Genomic DNA, 21,354 nt, shown 5'->3' on the forward strand with positions numbered 1-21,354 from the left:
GGTATATCACGCCCTCTGAATCAAGAGACTGATGAGTAAAGAGACTTGGGCACAGAAAGCCCTGATGCTGGTAATGGAACTGTATCCTCGTGCCGTGAGGAATTCATCCATCCTTGTACTTTTTCTAAATACCTTTAGTTGACAAATACTTGAAACATGCCATAGTCGCAATAAATAATTGAATATGCTTTTTTAGTTCACAGTTTATATACATTGGCACAAACGTGGATATCCAGGTCCTAGATTTTTACAAACTAGTGGCCCGTATTAATTGTAAAATTGATCATATCTATACATGCAGATTTTCACATGTATAATTTGCACTTTTTTGCACAATACAGCAATGAGGCGATTCTGTACACTGTTTAAAAACTTTTAAAGGATAATGGGTTGTCTATGGAAGTACTATCCTTGTTTTTAAAAAAAAAAAATTCAAAAGAAAGAATATATAAGATATTATGAATTGAAATTCAGCACGGACCATTGCATTCCTTTAACACTGTCTGAGCCCTACTGTGAATTAATTGAATTATTTTTTGTTCCATGTGGCATCATTCTTTGTGGTTCTTGATTAGTTGCTTCCCTGAAGCCTATGATGAAGGGGACACCCATCTTTTGGTTTTAGAAGATGTATCTTCTACACATAAAAAAACTCATAAAGAGAGGCCTCACTTTAATGTAAGCTTTCATACGTATGGGAGGCGTATAAGACAGGCACAGAATGAATGTACATCTTCTATATGAACTGTACACAAGTGTAGGAGATGTGCATGTACACTAATACACATATGAGAACTCACTTCAAAGTCCGGACGGATGTCAGTTTTCATATGTATACGAGACATGCAGAAGATGTAAATTGAATACATACACAAAATGTAAAACCCTTTATACATAAAGAAGTCCTATAAAAATCACATTAAAATCAAACATCACTTATATGAGTATAGGAGGCATATAGGATGTGTATACACTCACATGCAGGACACTTACACGCCACACAGTCCGATGCAACAAGCTCTTATGTCACATGCTCACAGGCCATGGTTTTTACTCCACACACCGAGAGTGCACATTCACATGGCATGCACTGACATGACATTCCCCATACACCCAACACCAAACAATAATAGGCCACTGATACGCCATAAGCTCATATACTATAGACTCATACAACAAACACATAGATCGTAAACTCAAATGCATTACACACGACATACCTAACATATTGCACACTGATAAGCCATGAACTCATAAGCCACACACCCTTATACCCTAAACGCCACAAACGCACATGCCAAATTCTCATATCCGAAACACTTATGCGCCACTCATACACCATACATTCATATGCCATAAGCCATAGTCATATAGTACATTAAAAACAAAAATTAAACTCTACAAACAGTACAAGTAACAATGTTAAGGTATTGTGAGAGGTCAGAAATGAGAGACGGACAAAAAGTTGTAATGTGCTCAACCTAAGACTTTTTATTAAAATAAAAAGGTTTAGAAAAAGACCTTTCTATCCCTATCCATGCCGAGGTGGACGAGTTGGTCAGAAAGTTACCTCTCGCCTTGCGGAGAGAATGGAGCCTCTCAGGGGGGGGAACACCTGCTGAGCCACAGCGACCCAGCGCACTCTGAGGAACACCAGATCCTGAGCGGGAGTCAGCTGCAACTTGCACTGGTTGAGGGAAAAGCCCAGCTGGTGAAGAACGTCCGCCAGCCGTTGGCAGGAGTGCACCACCCGTTCTGGTGAGCTGGCCTTGACCAGCCAGTCGTCCAGATAAGGGTATAAGTGATGGACTTCCAGGCAGAGGAGCCCAGCACCGCATTCATCAGCTTTGTGAACACACGAGTAGCCGAATTGAGGCCGAAAGGCAGCACCTTGTACTGGAAGTGGTACGACAATCGTGAACTGCAGACATTTCTGGTGCGGCTGGAAGATGGGGGACATAAAAAGGTATGCATCCTTGAGGTCTAGGGAACACATCCAGTACCCTGCACACAGAGAGACTGCTATGTGCGTGGAATTAATCATCTTGAAGCGTTCTAGTGGTAAAGACAGGATGAGAAATGACAGGTCCAGGACTACTCTCAGGACAGTCTGGTTGTTCTTGGGTACCGCAGAAATCCTGGAGTAGAAGCCCTCTGGGCTCCTCTGACAGAGGAACGGGTCCACTGCCGGCATCTCGAGAAGTGGAAGGATCTCTGGTAGTGCAGGGTTTCAATTTGGTCTTGCCGTGACACTTAGGGAGGGACTTCGGCCCTGGCTTTGTCAGGATGGCCAAGGATTTGGCGTTGTAAGTGGAGGTTTTTTTCTTTGTCAACTCATCATTGGTTGACAAATGAAAGAAGTCCACGCCCACGAAGGTCAGATCCAGGATCTGCTCTTGCATATCAGATGAAAATGTATTGGCATGCATCCACGACATCCTTCCTATCTCGACACCCAGGCACAGCCCACAGCTGGCTGTGTCGATGTGGGAGACAGAAGACTCCATGAGGTCCTGCACAACGGCCTGGGCATCGGGCAGACAGGCTTTGAAGGAGTCTTGCCTTTCTTTAGGGAGGTCAGGCAGAAACTCCCTGAGCTCCTGCCACAGCTTCTGGTTGGCTGTTGCTAAAAGGGCACCAGCATTGGCCTGCCACTGATGCAGCCCTGATATGGCGTAGCAGTGCTTGCCCAAAGACTAAAAGGACCTTGTCCTCCTTGGATAGGCAACTGGAGGTGGCTCCCGAGGAGGAAGAAGACCAAGACGATGGTTTAGAATAGAGAGAGGCCGCAGCCACCACTGAGGAATGCGGCTGTGGATGGGAGGGCAGGTGGACTGGTTCCCCTGTCAGATTGAACCTGCTGTCAAGCTTCTTGTTCATCTGGACGTTGGCCCTGGGCTTCTCCCAGACCTAGGACACCTGCAGGACATCTTTCTAGAGAGAGATTCCTGACCGGGTCGTGGTGCACTTCCTCTGGCAAAGGGGCCCCCCAAGAACTCTGATTGGCCCTGAATGCGGTCAAGAAAGGCCTTAACAGATTCAGATGGTTCGTTGTCCTGGGAGTTACCATCACCCCCCCTTTTTCACAGACAGAGGGGAATACGAGCCCTGGGACACAGGTGCCGGCGGGGTCCCCTCTAGGTCCGGAGCCGAAGACCGGTCCAATGGCTGTTGAGGGGGAGGCGGAGGAGTCTGGACAACCAGCAAGACCTGGAACGGGGCAGGGACAGGTTCTGGCACCGGTAGCGCTGGAGGAACAGGAGGAGGGCCCAAAGGAGGAGGCTGTGGTCGCACCACCTCCAGGATCACCTCCTTCACTATGTCCTTGAGAAGCCCCATCACCTGCAGGAAACGCATGAGGAGGAAACGCTCGAAGAAGTGGTACTCGCTAGTCGACGGGTCCCTAGGGGGCCAGCCCTACGAAGTGCTGGGTCTCCGCTCCTGATCAAAGCGCCTAGACGCGTGAAGGGTATAGCCGTAAGGCTGCAAAGGGTAGATGTACCCCTGAGGAGATCAGAAGCCTGTACCATACAGTCCATCGCCACTTCCACAGGGAAGGGGACTCTAACCATCTTGCAAGGCTCATTCGAAGGGCGACAGCACAGGCGGACCCCGGTCCAAGATGGCTGCATGCCTAGCAAGCGCCGCTGCATGCATATATGATATGATATGGCATTTATAACGCGCCAATACACAAGTGTTTCAAGGCGCGAATATCTGCCATTTTGGTGCCTTACGCCATGCCTTGGGTGGGAGGACATGAATGGCCCCAGAACCACGTGCAAGCTCCGACATGGGAGGACACACTTTGGGTCCCGAACTGGAAACAGAAGCGTCGACCTCAGAGAGCAGTCAAAGTCGAATCGCCCTTACTGACTACCTCGGAGCGAGCTGCGGTAGGCTGTGCACCCTTGGCCCCTAAGCCAGTAGTCGTGCTGGATCGCGCAGAGGACTGACTCTTGGTGGTAGAACCTGGTGATCCCTTGGGATTGACGAAAAGGACGAACTTGATCGCCCTTCTTAGGACTGCCTGGTAGGGCCCCTGAGCCCCTCGGCATGGGAGCTGGTAGCCTTGTAGGACTCAGGTCTGCCTGCAGATTGCCCGGAAGAGCCCTCCGCCCCCTCACCTTGGGAGCCAGTAGTGGTAGAGGCCTCTGATTCAATGGAACCCTTGCCTGTGAAAACCCCTGGGGAGGAGTTGCCGCGCTGAGGAGCCATACTAAACAAAGGTCCTACCTTGTCTTGAGGAGAGGTCCTGGAGGCACAGTCTTTAATGTGCTCTGGATGAGAAGTGTGGAAGATCTCCCATCAATGCAACAAAAGATTCTCCAATGCCCGGTGACCGAAAGCACTGCAAGCCGCACACATGTCCCAGCGGTGGTCGGGCCCCAGGCACTCAAGGCAGAGTGCATGGAGGTCTGAGGCCAGGAACGATGGTCGCATGAGGCACATCTCATGAATCCAACTGCAGCCAACATGCGCCAGGGTAGGGGAGGCACCGAAGGAAAGTGAATAAGACCAAAGGGAGGTGATTAAGATTGAAAACAAAAAAGAGGGGAGCAAGCGGAAAGTTAACAAAGTCTCTGTGCCTAGCAGCTAGGTTCGACACTGTCCGTGCGAAAAAAGGGCCTGGTGTGAGGTGCGGGTCCTTGAGGGACGTTCCCACGCTCAGGTCTGCGCGCTGGACTAAATTTAAAGGGGATGCTCAATTTTTCACTGCCAAAGGTTCCGGTACCATCAGATTCCACACTTTTGTGGAACCCTCCCGTCCCCTGCACACCCGATAAATTGTAAAAACAAGCAAAAATTTTGTCAAAAGTAATAATGGACTTATGAGAATTGTTGATCAAAAATGGGTTAAGACACTGATTATGTCAAAATGATGACCATCAATTTAATTACTCTGTAAGTCATAGGCAATACATTTTGTGGTGGTCAGTCAAAATGTCAAAAATAAAATGTAGAATGACAATGTCGAAAAATAAATGTAGAAAAAAAAATGTCGAATTCCCTCTTTTTTTAATTATATATTTATTTTGGGGTCCTGGAATAAAAAAAAATGGGTAAAACAAAAAAAAAAAAAAAAAAAGGGGGGGTTGGAGGGGAACCCCCCCATTTCGAATAAAAACATCAAAATAAAATTCGACATTTTTTTTCTACATTTATTTTTCGACATTTTGACTTTCTACATTTTGACTTTCTACATTATGACTATAAACCACATTTTGCATTTGAATTCATTAGATATCCAGCATTTCTGTTAATGTGATTCTAACATTGCTTTTACAGCATGTACATACATATTTTTAAGTCACACTTAGTTTTGACGCAATAATCTTCGTGGGCACACAATATGTTTATCACACTTTCCTCAATTCTGTGGAGAATTGCCTTATGCCAAATATTGTACATCAAAAGTGTTAACATATATTACTCGACACATTTCGGGGTTGGTTTTGTCCCCTTCTTCAAGAGTTGTTTGCCCTCTTTACTTTCTTTTTCACCTACAATATATAATACAATATTCAAATCTTTTGCAAATTCAAATGCAAAATGTTTTGCCTACGACTTATAGAGTAATTAAATTGATGGTCATCATTTTGACAAAATCAGTGTTTTAAGCCGTTTTTGATAAACATTTCTCAAAAGTCCATTATTACTATTGACAAAATTATTGATTGTTTTTACAATTTATCGGGTGTGCAGGGGACGGGAGGGCTCCACAAAAGTGTGGACATCTGTTGGTTCTACATAGGTTAACACAACCCAGTGTCAAGGTTGTTATTCTCCCTGGCACCCCATTAATCTCTTACCTACTCCCTAAATAACTGAACACATAGGTCTGCGCTAGACCATATGTATACTGGACTAAAGGTTCCGGTACCATCCCCCTGCTGGGGGACGCCCACAAGGATGGAGGAAAAGGGACGGGACGTATGATTAAGTGTCTGTTCCACGAAACAATGTATTAATAAAGATTTCCTGGTATACTCCCTTGCCGGGAACTTGTTTCACAATGTCTTTTCTCTGAGGGCAGTCTCTCTGGGCTTGAACATCCCTAGTATACTCTTGTGCCAGGTATGTCCCCCCCCCCAAAGACTTGCTGCCTGATGCAATACTTCCACCAGGTCTTCTTAGACTACTTTCCCCTTCTGAGCTTAATAAACCCCTGGGGTACTCACCTGCCAGGTATCTCCCACCAAAAGGTCCTCTGGGATAGGAAGATTCCCCTAGTATACTCTCTTGCCAGGCATCACCCCTTCCCCAAAACCTCACTGCCTGATGCAACACCTTCACCAGGTTTTCTCACACTATTTCAATACTCTTTCTTTCTCGAGTTTAACACAGTTCTTACTTCTTCACTGTGTTATACTCAACTGGCTTAATCAATTACTTGTTCCAACTTCCCCCATACTGGCATCCCTTTTATAGTGGCCTGTTCAAGTTTTGCTCTTGAAGTTCATTAATACTCTTCATTGGCTTGTGGCCAATCTTCCTGTTAGGGAGAATTCTCATTTTATATTTTATGGCTAATTTCCCTTACCTATAGAGTCCCCCAGCAGCTTTGCTGGATTTGAATGGTTTATGTCTTTTTACCTGCTAAGAGTGAGAGTCTTTTTCGCACTCTTAGGCATTTTTGCTATGTGTGTTATAGGCTATTTTTGTGTTTAATGCCTATGGGATCCTTTCTCTCACCCATAGGAACCATCTTTATGCACATGTGTTACACAGCACCCTCCGTGCAGTGACATAGGGGTGTCTTAGCGACCCCCAAACATAGACTCCATACCCTGGGACTGACTACTCTCTCCCAGGGCATGTAAAGTCCCCATTGACTGTACTAGTCAATTTTTATGAACTTAACCAGTACACCCCATCTTAATATGGAAGTACTGGAAGGGGTGAATAGTTTTTCCCCTATGTTCATTTTCGATACCTTAAAGTCTCCCTCTACAAAGTTTCTGGCTGGTGGCAGTGGTTACTACCTTTTATATTCGACCGCGAATATTTCTCTATGGGATTTTCCCATTGTTCGAGGCTACCACTTTTACGGATAGCCTGTAACATAGCGCCGGTTTATTTTGTTACTAACTTTACTCCGGTAGGTTTTATTTGCCAGAACTTTGATAAAAAACTTCTTTCTCGAGTCTTACTCCATTTTCCTAACCGCAGTCGGGGATCCTTTTGGCGGGCTTCTGCCAAGAAGCCCTCCTTTCGGCGCCACTGAGTCTGGGGTGGGTCTGTTTGGGAGGGGGAGTAGAACCCCGGACAGAGTTGCCACCGCAACTCAGGTTGCACTCTAACCTGATAACCTGATAGGCTGGAGGGTCTTCCGCCAAGAAGACCACTCCACTATGTGAGTGACAGCTAGTGCTGTATGAATGGGTCTCTTTCTGCATAAAAGCAGGGTCCTGAGGACGAAGAGCAAAACGTCGCCACTGGAACTATGGAACCGAAGGGGAGAGAAGCCAGAGACATCTTCAGCATCTACACCACCGGTGAAGCCCTGCCGGATCATCTCACCACTTTTCTTCCACACGACGAGAGGAGATCTTCAGCAAAAGGGCCTCCTTCCCTTGAGCTGGTGGGGTCAATCAGTTCACCTATCACATCCTCGGACCTGCTTTGGTCGAATCGACAGTGCCCCGCACTTGGAGACCGGATAGCCAGGCAGCTATCGACCCGGACTGCGATTAAAAGGAGCGTACCTTTTAAACTTTGTTTGGCAGCACCGCGGCTGGTTTCATCCCTGGGTAGTGCAGCGACTCGAACCTTCCTCCACGACGAGAGCCTCTCTTCCTCTGTTGGACCCCTCGACCTGCAGGAACTACCAGGAACAACCACCACCGCAGGAGCCTCTTCTCCACATTTAAGGTACATTGTTCCGCCAGGCTGCCCTTTCTCCGTGGCAGACCTAAAGGTGTTTTAAATCCTTTAACTACTTGTGGGGTCGGCCGCCCTCTCTCTTAACATTGTCTTTCGCCTTGCATCTACCTCTTCAAAAGTTTTCTACTAAAAACTTGACTGCAGCTACAAGAACATTTTTGCTCCTAAACTCTTGGTCCTGTACCACTGACTCTGGCTCAGGCCTATTGACTCTGGCTGATTTGTTAGATCTGCTCTCACTAGATTCGTTTTCAATGAGAAATGTGTTGATGCACCTTAATCTTCTAAACCCCTCTTCCTTCCTACTGTTTTAAGTTGTGGAGTGCCATTTTGCTCAGTTTTCATTCACTTATCTTTTGGTTAAAGTGTTACTGTGCATTACTTGTTCACAAAACTTCAGGGAAGTGTTGCTAGGGGGTGTCTGAAGATATTTCGGTTTATCTTTACTTTCCCTCCCTTTCGTTGAATTGATAGAGTGCCATTTGTAGTAGGTTTTCACTGTGCCGTTTTGCTCAGTTTTCACTATACCGCAAACTTGTCTACAATTGAATAGGGAGTTGTATATGCTTTTCTTTTGACTAAACTTAACTTACCTCATTAACTGTGATCTATGTGTTGACTTAGAAGTGTATAAAATAAATATATATTCTTTTTTTAATACAAAACTTTGGTCAGTGTTGCCTTGCTCCATAGTACTGTACTACCTATTGTGTCAACCCTGAATACTGCTCATCTCCCTCTTGAGATAAGTCTGACTGCTTAGCCACAGCTACCAACTAAATCTTTGTGGTACAGACTGATACCAAAGGGGATTTATTGCTCTCACCTGTAGTCCTAATCTGGGGTAATGCTCCCTAAGGGAACTGCCCTGGATTCTGCCTAACACTTCCCCATATTGATCTTTCATATATGAAGATTTGTACAAATCCTGCCTTTAAAATACTTCACTAGTAATGTTCATTTGCTTTTCATGAAGCTTACTCCAACTTTCCACATATTGGCATCCCTCATATGGAGACTTGTGTAAAAGTAATCTTTTAATGTTGTGTTGCAGACATTCAAAACATCTTGGTAGTAGCTGGTACACCTGTCGGTATGCACCAGGACCCCCCCAGCACTCCAGAAGAGACTCACTGGGGTTTCTTGGCATCCTGACTGTTGGAACGCTGCAGAAGTGTTCCCGCTCTGCAGACACTTCTCCCGTCTTCCCGCTGGCTTCTTTCTCACAGGCCGGTGGAATGATGGCTTTGCAGCATGACCGCACTCTCACCAGCTTTCTCCTCATTGCCAGCTTCTTCTCGTTAGCCGCTCTGCTTCTGCTATGCCACTCCCGGTCTCTCTCCACTACAGCAGGAAGCGCCTGCTGTTAGGCAGGAACCTGTGCAGTCCCCTTAGGGAACATTGCAAAAGATTTAGGACTACAGGTGTTAGCAGTAAACCCACTTGGTAGCAGTCTGTACCACCCAGATTTACCTGGTAGCTGTGGCTGAGCAGTCAGACTTCCCTCAAGAAGAGTTAGGCAGTATGCAAAGTATACACAATAGGCACTCAGATACAATAATACAAACAAACACTGACCAGAGCTTTGGTATCAAAGTATATAATTATTTATTTAAAAACACACTGTTTGAAACACTCCAGTACTCTTATTGTAAAACACTCTAAACACAGTTACTATTATAATATATACAACCCTTATTCCTTATCAGATAAGTCTTAGTTAACATCACTTATTTTCATACAGAGGTGAGCGCTTAACTATAGATGGCACTCCAATAAGTTTATGAAAAAGGGAGAGAAAAAGACAGAATATGGAAAGGTACACTATTAGCAAGGCAGAAGAGCAAAGGTCACTTGTGAGTCAAAGTCCATAGGCTGGGCCCACTCTTAGAGAGAGCAGAGCACAAATGCGCCCAAGATCACACAGTTACACTAGGCTTTGAAAGTCTTGCAGAGTTCGAAAAGAGTTTAGAGAGGCTCAGAAAAGTTTAGCCAGGGTGTCCCAGGCTAACCCAGGTTCGAAAGCCGGGGGCTAAATCTACGCCGTACAGTCGGTGGCAAGGGAAGCCAGGCGGGACACGGTACCTTAAGTGGGAAGGATCCTCCAGCGGTAGCAGTTGTTCCTGGCAGTGGTTGCAAGTCTCGTCGTCGTCCAGGGGAAGAGAAGATCTCGACTTGGAGGAAAGATGAAGGTCGTTGCACTGCCAGGGAAGAAACCAGCCACGGAGATTTCCGGTTAAAGGTATTACCCTTTAATTTGCGGTCGTGGTAAAACGTGTTATCCCGGTTGCCGGGGTGCTTGGCACAGGCAAGGCGGCCACGAGATACGTCGGGAAGGCGAAAAGACAGTGAAACTGGTTATCCCCACCAGTCAAAGGAAGAAGACTCTCCGGCGGGAGATCTCCTCTGTCGTTGGGAAAAGTGGTGAGACGGTCCAGCAGGGCTCCACCGGTGGTGTCGTCGTGGCAGGTCGGCTCAGCTTCTCCCTCATCGGATTCTTAGGTCCTGTGGTGACTTCTGAAGTTCCAGTCCCCAAAGCCCTGCTTTTATGCAGACAACCCCCATTCACTCAGCCTAGCTGTCACTCAAACATGCTAAGTGGTGAGCCGGCCGGCTCACCACTTGGGCCAATCAGGACCGAGTGCGACTTGAGTTGCCTAGGCACCTCAGTCCAGGGTGCCTAAATCCCCCTCCACCCCTCCTAAGTACCCCAGACAGAGTGGCACCACTTTGGAGGGCTTCTGTGGAGAAGCCCGCCAAAAAAAGGAACAAAGGGCTCGACTTGGGTTGGAGTCACAGAAGAGAAAACAAACGCCATTTTAGAACCGAGTTTTGGCAAAAAATACCAACCGGTGAATTAATATTAATTAAATAAACCGGCGATATGTTCGAGGCTATCGTAATTAAATAAATAAAGATAGTAGCCTCGAACAATGGGAAAATCCCATAGAGAAATATTCGCGGTTGAATATAAATAGTAGTATCCACTGCCACCAGCCAAAACTCGATCAGGGGGGACGGAGACGTGCCCCCTCGACTAACAGACCCCGGGGCAATTGAATTGCCCCAGCCAGTACGTCCACAATATGATGGTTTGTACTGGTTCTGTTCAGAATTTAAGACTAGTAAAGTCAATGGTGACTTTACATGCCCTGGGAGACAGTAGTCAGTCCCAGGGTATGGAGTCTATACTGGGGGGTCACTATGACACCCCTGTGTTACTGCACTGAGGGTGCTGTGTAACACACATCACAAAAACACATGAAGCCCTATGGGGTAAAAGACCCCATAGCCCATTAAACACATCTAGAGTCAAAGAAACACACTCAAATCAGGCCCAAGAGTAAGGGTAAAAGAGTCTCACTCTTGGCAGGAGAAAAAAATAAACCCCAAAAATCCAGCAAAGCTGCTGGGGGACTCACTAGGTTAGGAAATTCAGCCTAAACAGAGAATTCGCCCTAACATCTGCCTCTTTTAGTGTAGCCTGCCCAAGCGTGTCTGTCTCCGGTTTGGATCTATGTGATCACTGCGCCGCCTGCAACTGCGACGCCAAAAATGCTGACAGCAGTTACGGCGCGGCGCAGTGATCATATGGATCACTGTGCCCGCTTCCCCTCCCAATCCCCCACCCCACTTACCTTTAGGGCGGCACACTTCTGCGTGTGCCGCCCGCACTCTGTGATCCCTGCGGTGTCAGCTCTTCCCACTAACATGGGTTGGAGCTGACGGCGCAAGGTGCTTTTTCTTTATTATTATTTTTTTTTTTTTACGTGTCCCTCGCTTTCTGAAATGGTAAGTGGGGGACACCCCCGCAACCCCTGACCCCCATTACTGTGCCCAGGAAGAGCAGGGAACACCCCCCGCTTTGCTTGGGCGCAGTAAATGTCACCCTCATTTTGTGCGCCTCCAAAATCGCAGTGACTGTGGGGGCGCACAAATGAGGGTGACATTTTTGTATGATACCGCCGGTTCTGCTTCCCACTGCACCTGCTCTGCATCTCTCTTCTCCTTCTGTCCCCCCTGGACTCCAAAAGCACACAAATTTTAAATGTCCCACACAGCTGACTGGCACCCCAACAACTTGTCCACACTTTCAGCTTGGTGTGCTTCGTGCTCCACATAAACTCCTTTCTACTCTTCCTCGTTGCAGTGCTATAGGTTTTCTGGTACTTGGAGTCCATTGGAGATTGAGGCTTTGTAAAGTTACAATGCTTTGGATTTACATTCAGGTCAAGATGGTCAGACCTAGAAGATGTTATGTGAACACCACACATACATAAAGGGTCAATGTCATTCTGCCTAGACTGTCCAGCAAGAAGAGGTCTGAGTTTTCCTATTAGAAGGATTATTATACTGGCAATATGCCATCAGGGATTATAAAATCTTCTTCGCATGGAAGAGGGCTATGCTGCGTCTCACCTGATGGGGTCACCACTTCTCCCCGACAGCCATCCCTCATAATACCACCCCCAGGATCAGGTAGCAGCTGTCATCCTCTGGCCACATGGGAGGAGATATCAGGCTAGGGTCCAGTGATGACTCCACATAATACATCACAGTATACACACACACACACTAAACCACTGCAAATTGAACCACGAATCTCAAAGTATAATCACTCACTCCATACTACTACAAATCCAACCTAAACATTCTGTTTAAATATTAGGCAGACCACAACAATGGCACAGTTCAAGTGAGTGTTAAAGTTGGATTTGTAGTGGTATGAAGTGAGTGTCCCTACTTCAAGTTTGGTAGTTGAAAGTGTAGTGGTATACAGTGTGTGTTTGTACCTTCAACTTGTTATTTCTAATGTTTGTAGACTTTTTTCTATAGAGGCGAGTATAATGTCAAGTTTTAAGCAGATGTTTACAGAAATCACTTAAATTATCTAATTGTAACAGCACACATAGCATTTCCATCATTGCACTTCAAATATAGAAAAAGCCCTAAGACAGCCCAGCGAGCGGATTGTATGCCCAAAGAGCTGCAGTTCACAGGATTGAATCCCAACTCAGCATCTTATTGTTGCAAAGTCAAAGAACTGCGTACAATTTACCCGGGTAAGGGGGGGGCGTGGCCAGGAGGCCATGGAATAGGACGTGCTTCGTGCTGGGCTCCAGGAGATCCGACGGTGATTTGCTGAAATACGCCTGAAATTATGATAAATGTGCCTGGAAACTGAAGGATTGAGCGTTGGAACACATACATTGTGTGATTTTTGAATGGTGAGCTCGTGGCTCATATGATACATGAACATCTGCGAGAAGCTGCCGTGAAGATACTTTGTTGCCAAGATGGCGGCTAACAAAGGAAGAGCGATTGCAGCCGAAAAACGAAACTTGCTTTCCTAACTGCACGGATTGTTCTCGGATGGACGACTATGGAAGTAGCACATTACGGGAGAGGACCACATAAAACAGTGTAACACTCCCGGGCCCGTGTTACAGGAGCGGCTAGATATTGTTGCCGGATCGAAGAGTTTGGACGGCTCGCGGCTGTATTCAGTAGCGGTTGGACCCAGCTGCTCGAGCGAAACGAGAAGACGCCGCCTGCCAGTATTATTAAAGTGTGTCTCTGCCCTGCATGGACGTGGCGGCGCTCCGGGAACATGACACACGGAGCGTCCCCGGGCAAATACAGTAGCGATGGAAGAGCTCAGACTCGGCTCCCAGCTGCGTATTAAAGTAGCGGTGCCCGCAGTGTGAGACATGAGCTAAGGCGGCCCCGGAAGAAGGTTGGATGTTCGTGCGGGCGGATTGCCCTGAAGAAAGCGGACAGCAGCGGACCGTATTGTGGAGTCCTATGTGGGAATAGAGCAACGTTAAGGACGTTGGGAGTTGCTGGGCTCTGCAGGGAGCGGGCCACTGTAGCGAGAACACACGCTGAGACCCGAGAAATGGAGAGCGGGTCGGATTGCTTGGGGCAGGCGCCACAAGCCACTGAGGTACCCAGCTCCAGACATCAAATTGCCTGCCAAGAAATAATGCCCACACTGGGCCTGCGCATGCACATTGCTGGATGTGTCAGTTGGAGGGGGCACAAGGCATAAGGCAAAAAATGGTGATTAAGACGAAGGTGGAGGCAACAGAGCACTTGCATAAACACAACCTGGGAGGCTGTTGCTGGCCCGTGTAGCGCAACGCTACCATACCCCCTGCGATGGCACATGAAGGCTGCTGAGAGGGAATTAAGGAATGATAAATAAGTGGGCTTAAAACAACCGCATAAGGTAACCCAAACCCTGAGTACACCATGTGTTCTTAGACAACCTGACCACTAGGGAATGAGTCAATGAACATGGGCATCGACAGAAGGTATATATCGAAATTGCAATCCATCTGAATAACAATCACAAGCGCCATAGCGAATGTGTGCTCCAAGATAGCAACCCCAGAGACTGAGGGATGGGAAGTGTTGCAACTACGGCCCCGAGTCGGAGCTAGATACGTGTGAAAGAAGGCGCTATGTCGGTGAGAGGACTAAAAGCCAAGACCAAACAATCCTCAATGGAGGGCTTTGCGAAAATGCAGAAGACCCCTACAACATCGGCACAATGCACAGCTACGACTCTGGCGGAATAGGCCCCAGAAGGAGACAAGCATCAGATCCTAGAGGCTATCGCGGACTTGTGCACCAAATGAGCTCGGCAATGGTGGACCTTCGCACTGCCCTAGAGAACAAAATTGATGCGGTAGGAACTGAACTCACCCTGCTTCGACAAGATGTCAGGGCGCTGGCAGAAAGAACGAGTGGTTTGGAAAGTGCAGTAAAGACTAATACGGATGTCAGCGCTAACAATGCAAAAGAGGTCCACGTGCTAAAACAGCAGGTTGCCAATCTTGAAAATCGGGTGGAAAAAGCGGAGGGAAGGGCGAGAAGAAACAACATATGGGTGGTCGGCCTGCCGGAAGGAGAGGAGGGCCAGGACCCTACTAACTATGTGGAGAATATGATCCTCCAGGAGATAGGAGCGGACAAGCTCTCGCAGGGGTTTACGGTGGAGCGTGCGCATCGCGCCCTAATGAGGAAACCGCGACCGGGAGCTCCGCCGAGACCAATCATCGCAAGGATTTTGAACTATAGAGACAGAGAGAAGATCCTGGAATTTTTTCATAAAGGCGGAACAATAGAGAGAGCATCCACCAACGTCACGGCATACCCAGATTATACGATGCAGGTGCAAAGGCAGAGATACAGCTACGTGGCCGTCAAGAGGAGGCTGCGTGCAGTAGGCATTAAGCACATGCTCCTGTACCCGGCGAGGCTCAAGGTGTTGCATAAGAACAGAGCCCTTTTCTTTGATACTCCGGAGGAGGTGGTGACATGGCTGGACCTGCAGGGTTGCCCAGAACAAGAAGTGGACCGAGACCAGCAGGAGGGTGATAACGGAAGAACTTGCATCATTGACATAGAGGGGGTAAGTGCGAGGGTGAACCTGGTAATACTGGGAAAGTGAGACTGGTTGAACACTGGGAAGCGTTTGGGCCTTGTGCTCGACATGGACTGGAATATAGTGGGTAAAATGTACTGGGTATCTGCTTAGCATTGACATAAAGCGTAATAGATTCAGAAATAGGAGCAACAGAGCAGAAGAAATCCACCCCAAGATACTAATAGTTAAGTGGCCATTAGGGCGGCTTCACCCTACTGGGCCCTGAGCATAGGTTTGTGCTAGTCAGGGCTAGATGTGGGGGTGCCTGAGATCCAGGAATGGAGCTGGGCAATAGGTTGGGGACAGTGTTGTTGGGGAAGGGATGGGAGGAGGGAGGGGAGAGGGAGGTGGGGAGTTGGGGGTGTATATAGTTATGGGGGGTTTGAGTTCAAATATGAGCCTACATGGAAGACCTAGAGGGTTGTATCTGTTTTGTGTGAGCGAGTGGGATCGGCTGGAGGTAAGGGAGGTGATTACTAACGAGCTATGGGAGATCTTAAGATAGTAACGTGGAATGTCAGGGGACTGAACAGTTATTTGAAGAGGAATAAGGTAATGCTGTATTTGAAAAGACAAAGGTAGATATTGCACTGCTACAGGAGACGCATCTGACACGGGAAAAGATGGAGCTGGTGGGGAAAAAATGGAAAGGGACTGTGGTCGGTTCTTCGTACTCTGCCTATTGAGTACTGGTTTGGGTGGTGCTGCATGTCCCGTTCCAGCTAACACAGGAAGTGGTGGAAACTGATGGGAGAATGGTTATAGTGAGAGGGCTGGTGGAGAATAAAGAGGTATGTATCGTAAACACGTATGCCCCCAATCAAAACACGGCAGCATACTTCAAGACTATGTGCGCCAACCTTAGTATGTGTGTGGGTGGTGCGGTGATCTGGGGAGGGGATTTCAATTGTGTACTGAACCCTAAGGTAGACCGATCTGACAACAAGATTGATAGGCCCACCCCAGCGGCTAAAGCATTACAGACGCTGCTAGATGATTTCGGCTTGGTAGACGCGTGGAGAACAAAACATCCTAATGAGAAGCAATATTCGCACTACTCAGCCCCACAGCAGCTGCACACAAGACTTTATTATGTCTTCGCCACGCCACAAGTAGTGATAGAAATTACTCAAATAGAATATAAGGCGAGGGTCCTATCAGATCACTCGCCCCTGGTCCTAGGGTGGCAATATTGCCACCCGAGGGCGCGTCTTCCGACTTGGCGCCTCCGAGCAGAGGCTCTTAAAGACCCAGTTTTTAGAGAGGATATGAGAGATGAGATTACTAACTATTTCGAGATGAACACTGGTAGTGTTGACTCGGCAGGTATACTATGGGAAGCCTTTAAGGTTGTGATGCGGGGGTTGCCATACCTAAATCAAAGGGCCTGCAGGGCGGGGTCCTGGCTGACCTACAAAGAGCAGAAGATGAACTAGAAAGAGCATTAGGAAGTGGTAGGATGGATATGGAGCTAGAGCTCAAATTGCAGCAGCGGTGTGCGGAACACTGGGAAAGGCTCTGCAACCTCAATTACAAAAAGTATGTAGAGAGACAGCATGCAGGTGGGATAAAACGGGCCGCCTCTTAGCGTGGCTATATAAGAGTGAAACCCCTAGGCCCCCGATTAGGACAATAACCAGAGAAGATGGTAGCAGATACCCAAGAAGGAGTCAACAAGGAGTTTGCGGATTATTACAGGAAGCTATACGAGGACAAGGAGGGGGGCAGCCGAGAGGAGATAGTTGAAACACTAGAAGATATAGGATTGCCCACGATAAGCGAAGAGGAAAGGGAAGAGCTTGAGGCACCCATTACCTTGGAGGAGTTGGAGGAGGTTGTGAGACAGTTGCCTACCAGTAAAACCCCAGGAGTGGATGTGTTCCCTAATGAATTCTATAAAGTATATAAAGAGGAAGTGCTCCCACCAATGCTAGAAATGCTTAATGAAGTATTTGAGGTGGGACGGTTGCCGGAGTCGCTTAGAGAAGCGATCATAATACCGCTCCCCAAACCCAACAAACCAGGGCATAGCTGTGGCTCCTACAGACCTTTGTCGATGCTGAACCAGGACAGTAAGCTATTGACGGCTGTCCTGGCAAATAGACTGCAGAAGGTAATTGGCAAACTAATACACCCAGACCAAACAGGCTATGTCCCGAATAGGAATATAACACACAACCACAGGCGGCTTCATCGGGTGGTCGAGTGGGGAGGTAGAAAAGAAGGCGCACGGGCTATTGTGTCTTTAGACGCAGGAAAAGCTTTTGACTCAGTCAGGTGGCCGTGGTTGTTGGCGGCCCTGGGAGGGTACGGAGTGGGGCCAGGTTACATCAGGTGGGCGAAGATGCTATACAGTGAGCCGCTAGCCAGAGTTCGAACAGGAGCAGTGATATCTGAGAGATGGCAACTTAGCAGAGGCACCAGACAGGGGTGCCCCTGGTCCCCGATGTTGTACATTTTAGCTGTGGAGCCCCTGGCAATATACATTAGGCAACAATATGAGACGATAGGTATTGAGGTAGGAGGGGAGGGACACCTAATATCCCTATATGCGGACGATTTGTTATTATATTTGAAATACCCGGAAGAAAATCTCCAATATATTCTGGAAGTGATGGAGAGGTATGCGGGGCTGTCTGGCATAGCGGTGAATCCCCAAAAATCTAGCATATTCCCGCTAGGGAGCTATAAGGGAACCCCTGTAGAAAGATTGCCAGTGTTGCAAATACCATGGGTGGTTAGTTCTGGGAGAAGTTGCCCCTAGCAATGATGGGACGGGGGGGCAATGCTTAAGATGGTGGTCCTGCCTAGACTTCTACATTACTTTAGTAATATTCCATATATGATACCCAAGAGGTTTTTTGCTAAATTGAACAGTTTGTGTAGGGACTTCCTGTGGCATGGTACCCGGAATAGAGTGGCGCTATGGAAGTTGCAGAACCTCTATGAAAAAAGGGGTATCAAACTGCCTAATTTTGAGGTTTATTATGTAGCGAGTCAATTACAATATGTGGCCAAATGGCTCTCTGATGAAGCGACCCCTGAACTTAGGTTGTTTGGGCAGGACTGTGCCCCGTTTTACTTGAGGAAAATTATTTGGTTGCCTGAATCAGAAATGAAGGAGCGCCCTGGGATGATGATGCTTGGGTGGAAAATGTGGCGTCGAGCATGCCGGATGATGGAAGACCCATTCCTGTGCTCCCCGCAGGTTCCGCTGGTTGCTTTAGCAGGGGGAGATAGGCAACTGAGGTTGATTATTAGGACCTACTGGGAATCGGTTGGGCTGGTAACGTTAGGGGATATTTGGCAAGAGGGGACCATCAGAGATTTTGAAGGACTTGGGGAGGATGTGGGATTGCATACGGGCCAATATGTTACGTATTATAGGTTGGTGCAAAATATTCGGAAAACATGGCCTGAAACAGTGTTGATAGAGGAACCAGATGCTAGTATGGGGACAATATATGACATATCGGAGGGGGGGGGGGGCATGAGATTTCTAGATTGTATGAGATGGTGATGACTAAGGTTGGGAAAGAACTGACACATCTGAGATTGGACTGGGAAGCAGAGGTGGGAGCCCAGATGGAGGATGGGGTATGGGAACGTGCCCTGGGATACCACAAGAAAGTGTCAAGAAATGCCAGACTAAAACAAATACAGCTATATATAACACACAGAGCATATATGACTCCTCTGAGGATATCTAAGTTCGGAAATGCTGAACGACAGGCATGCCCTAAGTGCGATAGAGAAAACGCGGACATGACACATATGTTTTGGTCATGCCCAGTAATTGAGTGTTTCTAGGGAGAAGTGGCGCAAAAACTAGCAGAGAAGGGGGTCACGCTTGTCATAGACACTGCTTGGGCCTGCCTGCTGGGAGGGTTCCCCAGATCACAGAAGCTTAAACATGTTGGGAAACATATATGCTTGCAAAGCGGAGGATTGCCATGGGATGGAAAAAGTGTCACAAGCCACGGGTGGAGGTGTGGTGGAGGGAGTTACAGAAATGGGCGGAGGCTGAAATGGAGGTATGGCAAGAGGCGAGTAGCATTAGTGGGGAAGAAGAAGTGGGCACCCTGATGGCATGGAAATTACTAATAGCAGAACTGTTCGGAACAATATTGGATCCAGCGGAATTCGAGGAAAGCGAGACCCTGTCACATGTAGCAGATACTGAATGTGAAGAACACTTAGGCTCGTAAAGGGGGTGGGGTTGAGGGAGCAGTGGTTAGACACTAAATGATGTGTAATGTAACGGTTGTAATTTGCACTGCGTGTTTGGTTTGTATTGTTGGTTGGTTTCAATAAAACTAATAAAACCTTTAAAAAAAGAAAAAAACTTACCTGGGTAATAATTAATTGCTCAAATGCCTAGATACAATTCAATTTGTGGTTCTGACTATACAAATACTTATTATTGCAATTATTATGATTTCATTTTTATACAACTGACTCAGCATTTACAAAGGGAACTGGTGCTACATCACCATGCGGTCCAACAGCAAACATACGGACCCTTTACATTATACTTTATTCACGCGACTTGGTTGTCTACGTAACTCTTCAACAACGTGTGTTAAATGGTTGTGGCACATATCGAGTCTGACAATTTCATTGGAGCGATCGTGCAGCTTACCGTGACTTCTCGGTTATATTCGTTCAGGTAGGGGTTCATGAGATCCATCCTCAGAAGCTCCACAGGTTTGGATAAAGGGACACATGGCAGTGTTGAAAGATTTAAAAAAACGTGAATGGGTACCTGCAGTGAGATTCAGTATACCGTTAGCAAATCAAAGCGGGAAAAGATGACAGAAAGTTGCCATTAACCCTCTCTCAGGACTTAATAGACAGTAATAAGAAGTGTGTCTCAATGTCCGAGTAACCACAAAGTAATCATTGCTGCAGTATTTTTAACATAATAACTGTTCCTAAATTCATTGAACAATACATAAAAGCACTCCTGCATTCTATTCCAGTTATCCTTCAGAAAGATACAAAGAGGTTTCTTGGAATTTCTCCAGAAAGATTACTCAAAGTAATTGGATATTTGTATGAATAAACCTGAAATTCCCCATTAAAGTATGTTGCCATGAAAATGTTTCCTTTTGTTCAAACTGTACCAAAGGGTTACTAGAAAGACTACTAAGAGAAACTGAAAATCAAACTACATCCGAAGACCAAAAACCATGACACTGACTTATTATTATAGCACTTTGCCAAAGTGCTTCACATAGAATATATTTACGCTTCGCAGGAGTACAAGGATGAGTAGGGGTACAATGGCCCACTCAGTCCTCACACTTCTACAAACCAAATCATAACGGTAAGACAGGGACCGTTAAGAGATATACCTCTTTTGCCTTTTGTTGTAATGTGGGCTGAGGGACGTGTGATGACTCTAGTGAGATCATCAGTGAAACCCTCGTATGGACCTCTTCATGTGGCATGGGGAAGGAAGCCGTTACCTGATCCTGACCCTGAGGAAATATTACGTGGGAGGATCACATCGGAGGGGACTCATGGAGAATTGGTGACTTCTTTAACCCAAGATTCCCCTAATCTCTTAAAAGCATTGATGGCATATTGTAAAATAGAGCAAACCAGTGTAAATGCTGTGCAAACCACTATGGACTTCAGGATCCATAATGCCCTTGGCACTGGGACGAGGACGAGGGGCTTAGAGTTATGTGGGCTACATTGACCTACTGAACAGAATTTCACCAAAACCAAGCTGCGCTTCAACAGAAACAGCGAAATAATTGCGCTGGTTCTATTGAGCACCATGGCCTCAAAACTGCGTTTTGCAGCAACAAAAAGATGGCTTGCACAATCTTGCCAAGCACATATTGGGCAGGATGGAACAAGGGGGCACACTGAGGGAGCTTGCCAGTGTGTTCTTACATATAGAAATGGAATAAAGTGAAAAAGCAGCGTTGCCTTGCTGCCAGCCCAAAATCCTCATTAAAAAGGGAACTTGTTCACCTTTCAAATAATGTTGCTGACACTATTTTCATCTGCTCTTCCTT

General features: G+C 47.0%; 1 protein-coding gene across 2 annotated transcripts in view; it reads right to left on the reverse strand.

The window, feature by feature from the left end:
- Positions 1–21,354, reverse strand: part of PRMT9 (protein arginine methyltransferase 9) — a 1,177,496-nt gene that overhangs the window by 141,548 nt on the left and 1,014,594 nt on the right. The window contains exon 11 of one of the 2 annotated variants that reach the window (XM_069631248.1): positions 19,965–20,087. The exons of the other annotated variant lie outside the window; for it this stretch is intronic. Within the exon in view, the coding sequence (XP_069487349.1) occupies positions 19,965–20,087 (123 nt within the window). The remainder of the gene's footprint in view (positions 1–19,964; positions 20,088–21,354) is intronic. 2 annotated transcript variants of the gene reach the window in all.

This window comes from Ambystoma mexicanum, chromosome 6q (assembly GCF_040938575.1).
Source record: "Ambystoma mexicanum isolate Mex_15411 chromosome 6q, UKY_AmexF1_1, whole genome shotgun sequence".
Classification (NCBI taxonomy): domain Eukaryota; kingdom Metazoa; phylum Chordata; class Amphibia; order Caudata; family Ambystomatidae; genus Ambystoma; species Ambystoma mexicanum.